Below are 16,259 nucleotides of genomic sequence, written 5' to 3'. Positions count from 1 at the left end.
CATCTGCCCTGTTCCCCAAATAGCTCTTGGAAGGCAGCTGTCCCCTCCGCCAGTCCAGCTCTCTCTGGAATTTGGGCTGCCCTTATAGGCTGTGCCTAGATTCAAGACCAAGGTCAAGTTGCATCAGGGCCCTGCCTCCCTCTGTCCACCCATCCTTCCCATCCCTTCTTCCAGACCCCTATCCCTCTCTCCAACAAGGCCAGCAACTCTGGGATCCACCCTCAGACTCCAGCCAGCCTTCTACTAAGGGGATCCACTCACAGTCATTACCATCCCTCCCCTCCTCTCGTCTCCATAACAACTGATAAAAGGCCCTGGGTTGGGAAGCAGGAGGTCTGGGTTCTAATCCTGAGTCTTTCACTGACTTTGTGTGACTCTGGGCAGCCTCCCAGCCCCATCCAGGCATCACTCAGGAAGGGCCTTACCAGGGACCAGTCTCATCATGGCTTCAGGCTGCTGGGGTACTAGCTGAGGGATTATGCCTCAGTTTCTTCATCTGTATAAGAGGATGAAATGGCACCAACAGACAAGGCACTGTGAGGATAATATGTGAGTTAATATGTCCCATGTGAATGAGAGCTATTATTAGGCTCTGTGGTCTTTGTCAACATCACCCTGGATATCACCCGTAAGCCCCCAGATGGCCCTAGTCTTAGCGCTGCCCTTCCCCTGGTCGCTGCCCCCACCAGAAATCCCATGCTGACCAGAGCTGGCCTCTATGCAGACTGTGTGATCCTGACAGTGGGTCTGGGCAGAGGATGGAAATCACCATTTATTGAGCACTAACTGTGTGCCTGGTTCTGGCTGAGGGCTTTGTTCATGTGAACTCACTTATTCAGAACCCCGCCATCAGGAGCGAGGAGCCACTGCCCCCAAGTTACCGAGAAAGGAGAGGCCCAGAGGGGTGAAGGAACTTCCAGCGGCCAGAGGGAGACCCACCAATAGACCAGGACAGAAACCCACATGCCTCTCATCTAATAGGGATGTGAGGTCTGAACCTTCTCAAACTCCATTTGCCTTGGATTTTCAGCTTACGTGGGGAAGGATGCTGGCTTCGATTCGGAGATCTTTAAAAGTAAGGAGGTTCAGGGAGCGATGGCCTTCGGGGAAGAGGGTGTCTGGGTTCCTTGTCATACCTTCTTCCATAGCCCCCTTCAGAATATTAACCAACCATTGCCCACAGAGGCATGTCATTGCCTATGAGCTGTTCACACTTGCAGACTGGCTTCTGGGGGTCCCCAGGCACCCCAGAGCGGCCCCCAACCGCCGAGCTATCCAGGGGCAAAAACTGAGTGAGAAAGGCAAAGCCAAACAGACAAACGGACATGGCCTTTGGATAGCGGCTCTTCTGGCTCATCTGATCCCACCTAAATAAATCTCGGCCCCACCTCCACCCACCCCCAGGACCAGGCCCCTCCCTCCTGGCTAAGAGCACCCCAGAAACTATGCATCCTGACTCAGAGGAGTGGGAATGTCCCAGGCTAGGCTAGGCTAGGTGGCCTCTGAAGACTGCTGCCCTAACGTCTGTTCCCACCCCAGGACTGATGTTGGTCCCCAACGTGGAATTCACATCAGTGCTGAAGCCAGTCTTCGCGCGAGAGAAGGAGCCCTTCTCCCTGTCCTGCTTATTCTCAGAAGATGTGTTGGATGCTGAGCAGAACATCCAGTGGCATCAAGATGGTGAGCCCCGCCCCCCCCCACTCCATCCTGGTCCTCAGCCTTCAGGGGCAGAGATGGAAGCCAGAGAGGGACCACGCTGCTCTCCATCTGGGAGGCAAGGGGAGGCCAAGGCACAGTCACAGCCATTGCCCACTGATAGCCAGGGAGGGGAAGGATGTCTGAACCTCCTTCCCCACCTGTGACCAGGCCTGTAGCCAAAGGACAAGGAGCACAGTGGCCGGCAAGCACCCCTAGGGAGACTGCACCTGCTGGGGGCTGGGGGTAGAGGGGTGGGAGGTGGGGGAGGCAGAAGAGTGGGGAAGCCACAGCAAGCCCTGAGAGACAGTTGTGATAAGGCTGAGATGTCTTCCCAAACCTGTAGATCTTCCAGAATGGAGGTCCTGACAGGAGAGGGGAACACGGAGCAGGACGGCCCCACAGTGTGGCCTCAGGGCAGGACCCACTTCCTGAGCCTCGGAGGACCCTTCACCGAGTCCCCGTCCCTCTCACTAAGGTTACACTGCTGAGTCCCCACTCTCCTCACTGATCCCCACACCCCTCAACAAGCCCTCTACCTTCTGCATGGATGCCCCAACTCCCTCAGTGAGCCCCCAACCCCTTTCCCGAGCCTCCATGCCTTCAGCAAGCCCCTACTCCCTTCACTGAGCTTACAACCTCCACCCACTGAGCCCCCAACACCCACAGTGACCCCCCCCACCCCCATGCAGAGATACTGACCCTCACAAAAGGGCCCGTCTCTCATTTCCACTTTCTCACAGCAACTCCAACTCCTCCCTGGGCCTCTGACCACTTCTCTAAATGCTCACTCCCATGTTGAGCCACTGTCCCCTTCCCTGGACCCGGCCCCACTCCCCAAACCTTCAGCAGAGGAGAGTTCGGGGCCACATTGGCAGAGCCCTGGAGGTCACCACCCCCTCCCCAACTCCCCAGCTAAGCCTCAGGCTATAGCCCCACCACCCACACCACCCACACCAGCCACACCAGATACACCAGCCACACTGCTGCCTCAACCCAGACCATCTAAGGGTACCCAGGTGAGGCCAGGGCCCATATTGGACCCCTCCTCTCCTCAGGGAGACTACTGAGACCCTCAGGACGCTGGCAGATCCTCTACGAAGACCGCCAGGCATCCCTGAAGGTGTCCTGTGCCTATAAGGAGGATGAGGGGCTCTACACAGTCCAGGTGCCTTCCCCCTTGGGGCTCCAGGAGCAGAGCGCTTACGTGTTTGTGAGAGGTGAGTGGGGGGTTAGAGGGTAAAAGGTGTAGCTGAAGCCCAGCAACCAGATTGGCTGTGGCACCTTCAGCAAGTTTCCCTGCCCTCTTGGGGCCTCAGTTTCCCTGTTATAAATAGGGGTGTTGAGTGAGAGTCTCTAAGAATCCCTTTGGCATTCTATGACCCTCCAAAAAGATACAGCTTGAGTCTCAGACCCAGTGGGAGCTGTGGAGGGAGCGCTGAGCATGGGCTGGGATGATTCCAGTACCTGGTAAGTTCTGCCTCATGGTCTTTAAACTGATTCAGGTTCAAATCCTGACTTTGCCACTTCATTAGCTGGTGACCTTGGGCAAGTCACTTTTCCTCTGAGACTCTGTTTTCCCAACCACAAAATGGAGGGATGCTGCAGGGCTCAGAGTTTCATTACACTGATCATTCAGGGGCATAGAGTGGAATGGGCCCCTAATGACTGGTACTCCCACAGCCTCCCAGATGCTGTTGTTAAAAAGGAGGGCTCGGCAAGGAGCCTGCTTCCCCCTCTCTCTCTCTGCCTGCCTCTCTGCCTATTTGTGATCTCTGTCTGTCAAATAAACAAATAAAATCTTAAAAAAAAAAAAAGGGAGGAAGCTATTGTTCAGGTCCTTGAGGACCACAAGATCACAAGTGAGCCCTGGAGGGTCCCCCCGAAGTGGTTGCTGGGAGGGAGTGAGAGGCTCCGTGGCCAAAGAGACACCAAGTGAGGAACCTTCCTCTTCCCCTCCCCCCACACCCTACTCTGGGTCTCAGATGCTGCAGCCGAGAAGCCAGGGGCCCCGGGTTCCCCTCTGAATGTCCGATGCCTGAATGTGAACAGAGACTGCCTCATCCTGACTTGGACCCCACCCAGCGACACCCGGGGCCACCCCATCACCAGCTACTCCATCGAGCTGTGAGTCAGCCTCTTGAGGGTCAGAGTCCCCCGGGGGAGACCTCGTGAGAATAAGAGCGGGGGCCATGGGATAGAGGGAGCCCCATGCCTAGCCTCAGAACCGGGAGGGAAGGAGACCAGGTCATGTGATATAGAGGCAAGAGAAAGGTATCCGTACCTCCAAATCTGTCACCTCCGAAACCTGGAATTCCACCACTGGAGTCAGCCGTGTGGACCCTGGGAGGGGCAAACATGAAGTGCTTGGAAGTGAGCCTGAGTAGGTATGTTGGCTCCCTTCCTCCCTGAGTGACAGACAGAGATAGGACAGCACTGACCTGGAGGGGAGGGGAGGGCCCGGAACATCCCACCCCCTGCACAATCTGCCAGGTCCTGGCCCTAGTCTGAGGTGACAGATGGCCCTGCCCCGAAGGGGCTCACAGCAGGTACTGAAGCTGAGTGCCCACCCTCACTGAGTCCTTGCGATCCTCTCCAGGGCAGCAGGGGACTCCGTGGTGCCCCATTCTACAGATGAGGAAACTGAGGCACATGGGGTGATGACTTTGCCCAAAGTCACATTGCTTTTCAGTGGTAGAGCCAGGATTCAGACCCCACGAGCCCACTGTCCCATCCAGCTGGCAGCGCGTGCCAGTGTACCGCCTGAGGACAGTGGTACCCGGATGGCACAGAGAGCCCAAACTCAGAAGGTCCATCTGGACTGCACACCAAGTTAGGGAGTGGGCAGCCCTTGGGTAAAATCCGAGTTCTATCATTCACGAGGTTTCGAGAGCAGGACTCGAACTGGTAGCCTGGGGTGAAGGAATGGCCTTGGTAGGGGCTCAGACCCAGCAGGTGTGAGTCGGGGGCAGGGGCTGAAGCCAGGGCCTCTCTCCCACAGGTGCCAGGGCGAGTCTGGGCAGTGGGTGCCCTGGCACGAGGCCCCCGGCGGGATCTGTCGGTGCCCCATCCAAGGCCTTCTGGAAGGTCAGAGCTATCGGTTCCGGGTGCGAGCCGTCAGCAGAGCAGGCAGCAGCCTCCCCTCCAAGGCATCAGAACTGGTTGTCATGCGCGACCATGATGAAGACCGGAGAAAGACAGGTGGGTGCAGAGGCCCTGAGGAACATTCTAGAGCATCCATCAGGGCACTCTGAGGACCGCCGCATGCAGGACACAGGTGGCACATACCCCATTCCAAGCCTTATTCCAAGGGGCTGGGGGGAGACAAGGCACAGCCCTCGGGAACTGCTAGTCTGATGAGGGAGACACAGTCTCAGGAACTCCTAGGCTGTGGGAGGAAGCACAGTGCCGTCCTTAGGAACCCCTAGCCTGAGGGGGAAGGGACAACTAGTCTGACGGAAGAAACACAAATCTGTCCACAGGAGATGCTAATCTGTGGGGGGACCACAGCACCTTCTTCAGATACCCTGAAGGAGAAAAACAGCCCTGCCTCAGGAGCCCTGAGCTGGGAGAGATATGGGGGAGGAGGAGGTGCGGGCACCACCCTTTCAGCCTTGAGGGGTCACCCTGACTTGGGTTTGCCTCCCAGCTCCGCCTTACCCTAGGTATCCGACCCCAGGCCCATCACTTCTCTGTCCCCATTTGTCGCAAGGAGACAGGGCATCTCTCAGGGTCTAGAACAGCAGTGTTCCACTTTGGACCCTGGAGAATTGCGGGCTCAGAGAGCACCTGCCTGAGGTCACACAATGACGGGCCCAAAGGCTAGGACTGGGAAGAGGGTGAGGAATCAGCACCCCGAATGGACAGGTCCTGCCCTGACCCTCCCTGACCCGGGCCCACCCCCGCACACCCTGCACCCTCTGCTTCTCCCCCAACATGTTCCGTTCTCCACCCTAGAGATCTCCTTTGACCTGGGAAACAAGATCATAGTCAACACAGATGATTTTGAAGGTACGTGTGAACCTCCTGACACTCTGCCTTGAGCTGTGAGTCAGCTTCCTTTATGTTTCTGGAAACTCGGGGAAACAAAGTGGCGGAGAGGCGGAAGGTGTCTGTGTGCGGGCTATGGGGAGGCGAGGGCGGGTGAGGTCCATCTGGAGGAGGCTGGGTCCTTAGGTGACCTCGGCTCGTCTTGCCGTGCCCCTTGTGGAGGAGGCGGCATGTTGGGGAAAGTCCTGGGGAGGACATCGGGAGACGTGGTTTGTGGCCCTGGCTCTGCCTGGCCCTGCTGGATGACAAGGAGCAAGTTCCCGCCCCTCTCTGGGCGCATTTCCTCTTCTATGAAACGAGGGGTCTCTGAGGGCCTACCCCATCTCCTCCTCAATGACTCTGATTCCAGACTTTGTGACCATCCCCTCACCCCCCACCAACGTCCACGCCAGTGAGATCCGTGAGGCCTACGTGGTTCTGAGCTGGGAGGAGCCAAGGCCTCGGGGCAGAGCTCCCCTGACATACACTCTGGAGAAGGTACAGAGACCCCACGGGCCCCAGCCCCAGGCTGGGCTGAAAAGCAGACACGCCAGGTCATGGGAGGCATCGGGGGCATGGGCAGGGGGACAGCTGGAGAGATGGCAGACGGTGTCCCTGGGTGGCTTTCAGAGACTAGAGGAGAATCCGTACCTGGAAGGGCTGAGAATAGCCCACCATGGGGGCCCCTTCCAAAGTGACCTGAGCCCCGTGCGGCCAATGACTAGCAGCAGCTCCTGGGACTGTTCATGAAAATGCCCAGAATTAGGACATACAGACGACAGTGACAACAGTACAATCCACCATTTCCTGGGTATCTCTCCGCCCCCGGGTCTGGCTGGCATGGGGCCACACATCGGGTCCAGCAGGAATTCCTGGCCATGGCCATGTTGGGAGGGTACCCATGAGCCAGGGTCACAGTGGGCAGCCCTCCCATAGCAGGGGGTCGGGGGCGGGGCGCCTGGAGGCAGTTCCCACCCAGATGGGGTGGGGGCAGGTGTCTGGGGGTGTGGGCCATTTGTGCATGCAGGGTAGATCTCACAGCAGAGCTGAGGCAGCTGGCAGGGTGAAAAACAGCGTGGTGTTAAGATCAACTCAAATCCTGGCTTCTGCTGTGCAAGCCAGGTTCCTGAGCTCCCTGAGCCTCAGTTTCCTCCGGCGGCAAATGGAGGTTGAAATAAGACGCCGCACGCAGCCAGGCCAGCAGCTCCGGGCCTGAAAACGTGTCCCAAGGACACATTGTTGGCCCTAACCCCCTAGAGGAAGAGAGGAGGTTTGCTTCTCATTACTCACCGCACCCAGCACAGGGCCTGGCACACAGCAGGTGGACAGTACAGGGTTAGTGAAAGTCCCAGGGAGGAATCTCTACCTCTGGTTGTTCATACGGGCCTCCTTTGGCACACTCATGGTGGGTGGGGGGGAGAGTTCAAATCTTGTTTCTGTTACTTACTAGCTGTGTGACCTTGGGCAAATTATGGAGTCTCTCTGTGCCTCAGTTTCCTCTTCTGTAAAAGAGAGATAATAACCATACACACCTCATAGAGCCAATACAAGGACCAAGTAAGGCACCTACAGACTTAGAATAGAGAACCTGGCACACAGGAGGTGCTCAGCAATGTCTGCTGGTTTTATTGTGGGTTTGTGTGTGTGTGTGTGTGTGCGTGTGTGGCCAAGCTGAGTTCTGGACTCCTGGCAGGTCGGTGGGCCTTGGGAGGGGAAAGCATGGCAGGCAGGGAGATGGGGTGCACGGCGGGGTCAGCGAGATCCCCCAGTGCTTCTGGGTCTTTCCTGGCACCTGCGCTGCCCTCAGCTCGTCACCCTCTATCTGCCCAGAGATGCAGAATTTGTGGCTACCTTTTGGGTCCCTTATGCTGGGGAGAGTGAACAGGTTTGTGGACACCCACACCTGGGCTTAAATACCGAATACACCAGTTATTAGATCCATGACTTTCAGCCAAGGGACTTAAACTCCTTGAGCACAAGTTTTCTCACTGGTGGGGAAATTAATACCCCCTTCAAGTTATCATGAGAATTCATTCCTTTTCTCATTTATGGGTCCCCCAAACATAGACTGAGCACCTCCCATGTGCCAGGGCTCTTTCCGGCCCTGGGGACGTGGCAGTGGATAAAACAGGCAAACCCCTGCCTCATGGAGCTGAGCTTCGAGTCAGGGGTGTGGGGACTGATGGTAAAGTAGATAAATCAGGAAAATCCTTAGCTAGCTGTAGGCACAAAGGCAAAAGACTAAAAGCGGGGAAGGGGTGGCTGACATTTTAGATTAAAGGCTGGGAGTTCTCCCTGAGAAGGTGAGTTTTGAATAAAAACCTAAAGGAAAGGAGGAGCCCACCAGAGATTTCTGCAGGGAATAACATCCCCGGCAAAGGGGTAAGCAAGGCGCCATCAGGAATAGCAGGGAGGCACAGGGCAAAGAGGGAGTGAATGTGACCAGACAGGTAGCAGGGGTCAGGCCATGGAGATGCTTTGGCTCTAAGGGAGATGGTGGTTTTGGGCAGCTGGGGACAGTGATCTGACTTGTGTTGTGAAGGGATCCTTTCGACCATCATTTGGAGAAAAGAGTGGTGTAGCTCTGGTAAAAGATGATGGTGGCTTGGATCAAAGTTGTAGCAAGGGCATCAGGGTGGTAAGCCAGGGTGGGATTCTGGATGAATTCTGAAGGTGGGGTCAAATGGATTTGCCTATTTGGGGTGGGAGGGACAAAGGGAAGGAGTCCAAGATGTCTTCAAGGATTTTTTTGGCCTGGGCCACTGGAAGGATAGGTCCCATTAACCAAATGTGGGTGATTTGGGGAGAAGATCCACAGTGGAGTTCCAGACATGACGGATGTGAGATGCTCGGTAGGCACCGGGCAGAGATGTGGAGGAGGCAGAAGGGTCCAGAGCTCGGTGTTCAGAGGCAGCCAGGGCCGGGGGTCAGAAGTGAATGAGAGCCCCCAGCACAGAGCCCCGGCCCAGGCAGCTGCTTCACCAATGCGCATTTCTCTCCTTTGTCACAGTCAGTCATAGGTAGTGGCACCTGGGAGGCCATCCCTACAGACACTCCTGTGAAATCCCCAAGGTTCGCCCTTTTGGATCTGGAGAAAGGGAAGTCGTATGTCTTCAAAGTGCGAGCCGTAAACCAGTATGGCATGAGCGATCCCTCGGAGCCCAGCGAGCCCATCGCCTTGAGGGGGAAGCCAGGTACTGATGCGATGCCGGAGATGGGGGCTAGGCCAGGCCAGGCCAGGCTGTCAGCCTCCAGGGCCGGGGCCCCACCGCCCACCGGGACAAAGCCATGCTCATTTCCCTGTCCCTGACCCCTTCTTCCCATCTTGAAACGGCAAAGCAACATGATCTCAGGCCTGTCAAGTTTCAGAACACCAGGAATCGCATCTCTCTGAGTAGGGAGCTCGTGAGAGTTCGGGGATTTTTTTCCAGCTCAACAATTCACATGTTGCAGAATCCGGCTGGTCCAGCGAGGAGCCAAGTGTGAGCAGGAGGGGGTCCCTCTAACGCTGTCCCACCCCAAGCTCTGGCTCCCCAGGCAGGACGCCTCTCAGTAGCCACACTGTGTGGACCTGGGCAAGTCATTGCCCACCCGCAAACCTTGCTGTCCTCAGCTACCAAATATGTTGTTCCCAAGGCCTGGTTATGGCTCCCACCTCCATCTCTGAGTCTCCCAGGTGCAGCTCCATCCTGGTCCCCACTCCGGGGCCCCTCCCTCTCCTGAGGCCTCCGGATTCTGGGGCACTTTGAGTTTTGATAAGATCAGATCAGAAGGTTCCCTGCAGCTGTCACGACTGAGACTGGCCCTTTAAGGAGCCCAGCTGCAGCACTACCGAGCCCAGGGGAGCCTGGTGGGCTTCGGGGTCCATCTGGGGGAGAGAGCAAAGTCCTAGATTTGCTCTGTTCTAATAATATAGGAAATATATGTGTGTGTGTATGTATATACATATGTATTATATGTGTATTTGTGTGTGTGTGTATATATATATATACATATATACAGTCATAGCAAATATGAACGGGTTGGTGAGCAAGTGATGTTTTCCTTTGATTCTGGCCCAGTTAACATTTAGCCGTGATTCGGGGTCTGATCTCTGAGCGTTTTATGATTGAATGTGTGATCATAGTCTCTGAAGCACAAGGGAGTTTTAGGGCAAAGTTCTAGTACACGTTAGTAAAAGAAAGAAGAGAAGAAGGAGGGGGGGAATGGGAGGGAAGGGAACAAAAAAGAAAAAGCATTTACTTGTATGAGAAAAGTAAGATTATTATACAAAAATGGGAAAACACCAAAAAAGCAAAAAAGAGTGGCCGGGGAGGGGAAAGGGACAGAGACTGAAGATGAATGAATGGAGGCTTTCGTGAGGAAGCGGAGATATTTGGAGGTGAGAGGGGAGAGGACTTGTGACTAACAGGGCCCAGGAAGGGCACCCCACCCCCTTCGAGGCTCCCGGGTCATGACTGCCACCCCCGTCCCCGCTCCCTGGATTGCAGGGGTTGTGGGGGTTCTCCCAGCCTTTCCCCACTCCCCTCCCCTCCCCAGTTTGTTAGGCCAGCATCCTCACACAGCCCACGTTTCTGTTTTTTAGCTACTCTCCCTCCTCCAGCCCAAGTTCAAGCATTCCGAGACACGCAGACATCTGTATCCCTGACCTGGGAGCCCTTGAAAGACGCCCCAGATCTCCTGGGTTATTACATCTACTCCCGGGAGGCGGGATCATCTGAGTGGCAAACAGTGAACAACAAGCCCATCCAGGGCCGCAAGTGAGTTTGCCCCACCCCTCCCGCAAGGACTGCCCACACCTGCCAGTGTGCTGCTGGGCACTGTTCTGAGTTCTTCTCAGACGGAGGCATAGAGCACTTAAGTAACTTGCCCAGACTCCCTTAGCTAGTCATGGAGACACTGGGACTTGGCCAGGACAACCTTGTCTTCGGCACACACTGGCTGAGGGCATGCTGTCTCTAGAGGAGATGGACTGAGTCTCGTCCGTCCTGGAGCTTAGAGACAGAGAGAGGCAGAGGATGCGGCCACGGAGGCCAGGGTTCAGGCTCTGCCTGCACCCCTCCCTTGCCTGGGGCTCTTGCACTGACACTTGCCTCCCCTGGGCAAGCCTGGGGGAGCCGTAGAGCCCCCGCTTTCAGCTAGGTAGGACCACACTCCCCTCCCCGCTGAAGCTCCCGCCTCACAAGCCCCTGGTCCTTGTAGGCAATGAACCTCGAGGCTTCTGGGCTCACGTTTTGAGGCTCTGTAGGGTCAAGGGCTTGGGTGGCAAGGGCTCTCCCCACCTTTCCATCAGCCGGCTGGCTGAGCCCTGAGCACAGTCAGCTGGGTCCCCCTTGGCCAGGAGCCCCTTGACCATCTGACCCAGAAAAAGGGACAGGACCTTGAACCCCACAAGTCGTTGGCGTCTCATGGTCAGCTGTGAGGGGTCACTCACAACTTGTTATTGCTAAAGATCCCAAGTGGGAGAATCATCAAAGTTTTTACAGACTCGGACGGATTTGACCAGGTTGTCAATAGAACATCTCCCCCCGGCTTGCATTTGGTGTGCTTCCGTGAGGGAGTCACTGGAAGGGAGTGGCATGTCTGGGACGCTTATCACACATGGTGTGGGGCGAGGGGGCACGGGCTCCTCTGGAATGTCTAGAGAACTTGTGCGTGCCTGCCATTTGAGACACGTGTCATGGCTGGAAAGAGGCAACCACCACCGCCCGGGAGTGCTGCCTGTGTGAAGGCATCAAGGGAGGCCCATGGGGCTGTGGGAGTCCAGTTCCCTGCCCTATGGCCGGCCCCACAGCACCGGGCTCTCACTGGAGGTGCTCAGACAGCATCCGAATGTCTGAATGGATGAGTACCAGAAGGGCAGGCTCTGTGCTGGGATTCAGGAGGCCTGGGCTGCGGTCCCGACTCTGTTCCTAATGGGCTGTGTGCTCTCGGCTCGCCTCTTTCCTTCTGGGGGAGGCCTTCCCCACCTGTAAAATGAAGAAATGGGACAGTTTGATCCCTCGAGATCCCCCCCCCCAACATTCCAACATTCATCTTCATCCTCATCTCCAAACACAGGGGTGTTGTGACGAAGGCCCGAGTTTACATAGATGACAGGACGAGCCGTGGCTAGATGCGCGCACATGGCTGCAGTCACTGCTGTCATCGTCACCTTCTGAGGTCCACAGGGGCCAGTCTCTAGGGAGTCACCCCTGGCCTCACCCATTCAGGTCCTCCCTGAGCCTTGTCCCCTTGGTGCCTGGTCCGTCTTACTGAGGCATGTTCCCCATTGGAGTGCATGTCCCTGAGCAGCGAACTAGTTTCTCTGTCAGCCATCAGCACTTGATTTCAGTCCTCGGGTCTCGTCAGGGACGCCTGGCTGGGAGAAGCTCCCTGTAGGGCCGGATTTGCTGCAGGACGCTGTTGACAAGGAAAAAGAGAGAAAGGGGTCTGCCGTTTGGGTTTCATCAAGAAGGGACAGGATGAAGACATTTTTCTCTAAACCAGAGTGTATCTGGATGTAGGTCTCTGGTTGACAGTTCTCCTTGGGGGCCTTGGAAAGGACGCCAGGCTTTAGAATCACAGCACTCAGAATAAGGGCCACTGTCGTGGTCAGGGACGAGGCCCAAAGTCCTGGAGATGCGCCAGGAGGCACAGGTCTGGGGTTGGCTCCCTGGGCCATGACTGTGTGAGTTCAAGGAGGATAGCATGATGGTCTGATTTACAGATATTACGAAATAATGACCACCAGAGGCTTAGTCAACATCCGTCATCTCATATAGATACAATAAAAAGAAAATAAAGAAAGAGGGGCCTTCAGGTGGCTCAGTAGGTTAAGTGTCTGCCTTCCGCTCAGGTTGTGATCCCAGGGTCCTGGGATCAATTCCTGCCTCAGGCTCCCTGCTCAGTGGGGAGTTTGCTTCTCCCTCTGCCCCTCACCCCACTTGTATTTTTTCTCTTGTTCACTCTCTCTCAAATTAGATTTTTAAAAATGATTTTATTTATTTATATGCCAGAGAGAGCAAGTGCACAAGCAGGGGAAGCAGCAGTGGGAGAGGGAGAAGCAGGCTCCCCGCTGAGCAGGGAGCCCAATGCGGGCCTCGTTCCCAGGACCCCGGGATCATGACCTGAGCCGAAGGCAGACGCTTAACCGACTGAGCCACCCAAGTGTCCCTCTTTCAAATTAATAAATAAAATGCTTTTTTTTTTTTTTTTAAGAAAGAGATGATTTCTCCTTGTGATGAGGACTTTTAGGATCTACTCTCTAACAGCTTTCTCATCTATCACACGGTGGGGTTAACTATGGTCGCTGTGGTGTGTATCACACCCCGAGTACTGATTTCTCTTAGAGCTGGAAGTTTGTACCTTTTGATCACCTTCCACCAGCCTTTCAAATCTTAAGAACATCACTCTCTGGGGTGCGGGCACCACTGTGGGGGCAAGGGCCCGTATCTTTAGGTAAGAGCTAGTGCCAAACCCTCAAATCCCACTGCTGGGGGCCACTTATCCCACAAGTTGTTCTAGAAAGTTCAGGGATGTCTGCAACCTGTTTGGCCTTCCCTGAAAGCTTGCCCATGTCTCTTCCAGGTTTACAGTTCCCGGGCTAAGGACGGGGAAGGAGTACGAGTTTTGCATCAGATCAGTCAGCGAGGCTGGGGTAGGCGAGAGCTCACCCGCCACTGAACCCATCAGGGTCAAGCAGGCTCTGGGTAAGTCCAAAGGGCAGGTGCAGCCTGCAAGTCTCTTGGGGGCAGCCCCGGGCTGGGCAGAGAGCAAGGGCTTATAGATCATATCTTGGAGGGTGTAACCCCAGAGGCCAAGGGACTGTACGTCTTCTGAGGGGATCTAGAGCAGATCCTGACCTCCTCCTTTCCTTTGGGAGGAAAGGATAATGGCCTGAGATCATAGGACAATATCTGACCAGCTCTGGACCCAGGTGTCCTGTAGGGAGCAGAGTCAAGGTTACCAGCAAATGCCCCTGGCTAAGCGAGTAACCCCACCCCAAGCAGGGGTGGGCATCCACTGGGGGTGCTTATTGGCTCCCTGGGGACCCCCTGCCCCATCCGGCCACCCCCAGGAAGCAGCAGTCCTCACCTGCTTCCCCCCCACAGCCACGCCATCTGCCCCATACCATTTTGTGCTCCTGAACTGTGGGAAGAATGATATGGTCATTGGGTGGAAGCCCCCCAAACGTTGTGGAGGTGGCAAGATCCTGGGCTACTTCCTGGACCAGCATGACTCAGAGGAGCTGGACTGGCACCCAGTCAACCAGCAGCCCATCCCCAGCCGGGTCTGCAAGGTAAGCCTGGAATGGGCCGCTGGCCGGGGCAGGTGGAGACCCGAGGTCACTATTGGAGGTCCTAAAGCCAAGAGAGGCCTCAGGTTCCCTGAGCCTGATAATCTGGCTAATTCTCAAGTGCAGAGTCACATAACTGATCTCATTTAAGGCCCCCTGGACTTCCTGCTCTGATGTCTCCCCTGCCACCATACCTCTTTCCCCTTTGGTCCCAGCCCTGGTTTTCACCGTCTGTCCCTGTTCTTCAAGGTCAGTAACCTTCGTGAAGGCCACTTCTATGAGTTCCGTGCCCGCGCAGCAAACTGGGCAGGGGTTGGTGAGCTGTCGGCGCCCAGCAGCCTGTTTGAGTGCAAAGAGTGGACGATGCCCCAACCAGGTGAGAGGTCCAGCACCTGCCCCCGTCCCACCCCCCGCCCCAAGTCCAACCAGTGAGATGAGCACCATTGAGCTTTCTGTTGGTTCCAGACCTCAGACCACTGGCCTTTCCACCAAGAGACCCCATAAACTCTGACACAGACAGTCTTAACCCTGCCTTAGAGGACCCGTGACTTTGGCCATCTACTGGCTCTGTAACCTTAGCAATAATTATCCCCTAGCTCAGCACGCCATCGGAGCTCTGGCTCTGGCCACAGACCAATGTCAAACCCCAAGGGCACACTGCTAGGGTGACCCTCACCCTGCACACCACTCCCACAACCCTGTTAGCTTTTACCCAAATGAGCCCTCACCTCCTCCCTAGGAAGGAAGGATCACAACTTTCCATCATTCTGTTCAGTTCAGTGCTGGTTTTTTCAAGCAAATGGCAGATCATTAGTAGATGGGATGCTTGAGACAATATTATGAACAATTGATATTTGTTGGGTACTTACCATGTACCACAGATTCCACAAGTTTTGCCATCAATGCTCATAATAGCACTGGATTTTAAGAACTATTATTATCCCTACTTTGCAGATGAGGAGACAGACACATAGGGGCCAAATAACTTGCCCAGAGTCCCCATAGCCAGAGAAGGTGGAGCTGGGGCACGAACCCCAGTGAGGTCACACCTTTGCCCCTACACTGATCACTGAGAAAGCAAAGGTGTTAGAACGGTTACAGCCCCCTGGGATAAGGAAGGGGAAGATCACGGATACTTCTGGAAAAAGTGAGGCTAAGCCTGTTTTGAAGAGTTAACCCTATCTCAGGCCCAGGTCAAGACCAAGCTTTGTCATGAAGCCAAGACCTGCCAGGTCCCTGCCATACCCAGAACAGGCACTTCCTGGCCCGGTTGTAACTGACAGACTGACAAGGGTTGGTGACTGACCACCCAGCTCGCTGCCCACCTCTCTGGCTGTCCCACTCCTCCTCTGCCCCATCTCCCACAGGCCCCCCGTATGATGTGCAGGCATTCGAGGTGCGGGCCACCTCCCTGATGCTGAAGTGGGAGCCCCCACTGTACACCGGGGCCGGGCCCGTCTCGGGCTACTGCATCAGTGTCCAAGAGGAAGGCTGTGAAGAATGGAAGCCGGTCACCCCAGACCTCATCTCTGGCACCCACCTGAGGGTGAGTCCCTGCCCCTTCACCCCCTGACACCCCCTGAGCCTTCCCTGCCACTGGACATGGCAGGATTACAGAACTTCAGAGCCAGCATGACCCTCAGAGATCGCTGCCCTCACTTAAGGTCAGCGGAGGACCAGAGAGGGGAAGAGCCCCACCCAGGGTCACGCAGTAAGTTGACAGTCAGGCTGGCTGGATGGCTGCTTGTCTTAACCTGCTCCAGGCTGGGCAGACTCCTCCCTAAACCCCCATCAGCCAGGTAGGTCAGCCTTGGACATGCATCTCCCTTGAGCAAGGAATTCTGCTTCTGGGATTGGACTGTAGGGAAAGAATTAAGCAAATGGGCAAAGATCCAAGGGCAAAGATGCTCACTGCAGCATTATTTATCAAGGCAAAAGTTGGAAACAATTTAAATGTCCATCCGTAGGGGCTTCGCTTAAATAAATCAGTGTATCCTTCAGACGGAATCCTGTGCTCAGTAGTATCAAGACTATGGTATTTTAAGGACAATGGGTTGGACCTGCAGGTATGTTTTGACATGAAAATATATCCATCATAGGTGGCTAAGAAAAAAATCAGAATACAAGTAGGCTATTCATGTTAGAAAAGATACTACAGGGGCGCCTGGGTGGCTCAGTGGATTAAAGCCTCTGCCTTCGGCTCAGGTCATGATCCCGGGGTTCTGGGATCGAGCCCCGCATCGGGCTCTCTGCTCGG

At 55.5% G+C, this 16,259-nt stretch overlaps 1 protein-coding gene across 2 annotated transcripts in view; it reads left to right on the top strand.

The window, feature by feature from the left end:
- MYOM3 (myomesin 3) overlaps positions 1-16,259 on the top strand; it is a 45,822-nt gene that overhangs the window by 12,736 nt on the left and 16,827 nt on the right. For both annotated transcript variants that reach the window (XM_032863749.1, XM_032863750.1), the window contains 13 exons: positions 1,031-1,075; positions 1,540-1,680; positions 2,754-2,915; positions 3,681-3,822; positions 4,697-4,896; positions 5,653-5,706; positions 6,095-6,222; positions 8,735-8,918; positions 10,310-10,484; positions 13,294-13,415; positions 13,818-14,005; positions 14,252-14,378; positions 15,370-15,548. In XM_032863749.1, the coding sequence (XP_032719640.1) occupies positions 1,031-1,075; positions 1,540-1,680; positions 2,754-2,915; positions 3,681-3,822; positions 4,697-4,896; positions 5,653-5,706; positions 6,095-6,222; positions 8,735-8,918; positions 10,310-10,484; positions 13,294-13,415; positions 13,818-14,005; positions 14,252-14,378; positions 15,370-15,548 (1,847 nt within the window). The remainder of the gene's footprint in view (positions 1-1,030; positions 1,076-1,539; positions 1,681-2,753; positions 2,916-3,680; positions 3,823-4,696; positions 4,897-5,652; positions 5,707-6,094; positions 6,223-8,734; positions 8,919-10,309; positions 10,485-13,293; positions 13,416-13,817; positions 14,006-14,251; positions 14,379-15,369; positions 15,549-16,259) is intronic.

Source organism: Lontra canadensis, unplaced genomic scaffold, assembly GCF_010015895.1.
Source record: "Lontra canadensis isolate GAN:19392208 unplaced genomic scaffold, GSC_riverotter_1.0 scaffold25, whole genome shotgun sequence".
NCBI classification, from domain to species: domain Eukaryota; kingdom Metazoa; phylum Chordata; class Mammalia; order Carnivora; family Mustelidae; genus Lontra; species Lontra canadensis.
This window is presented reverse-complemented; position numbering and strand designations above follow the sequence as displayed.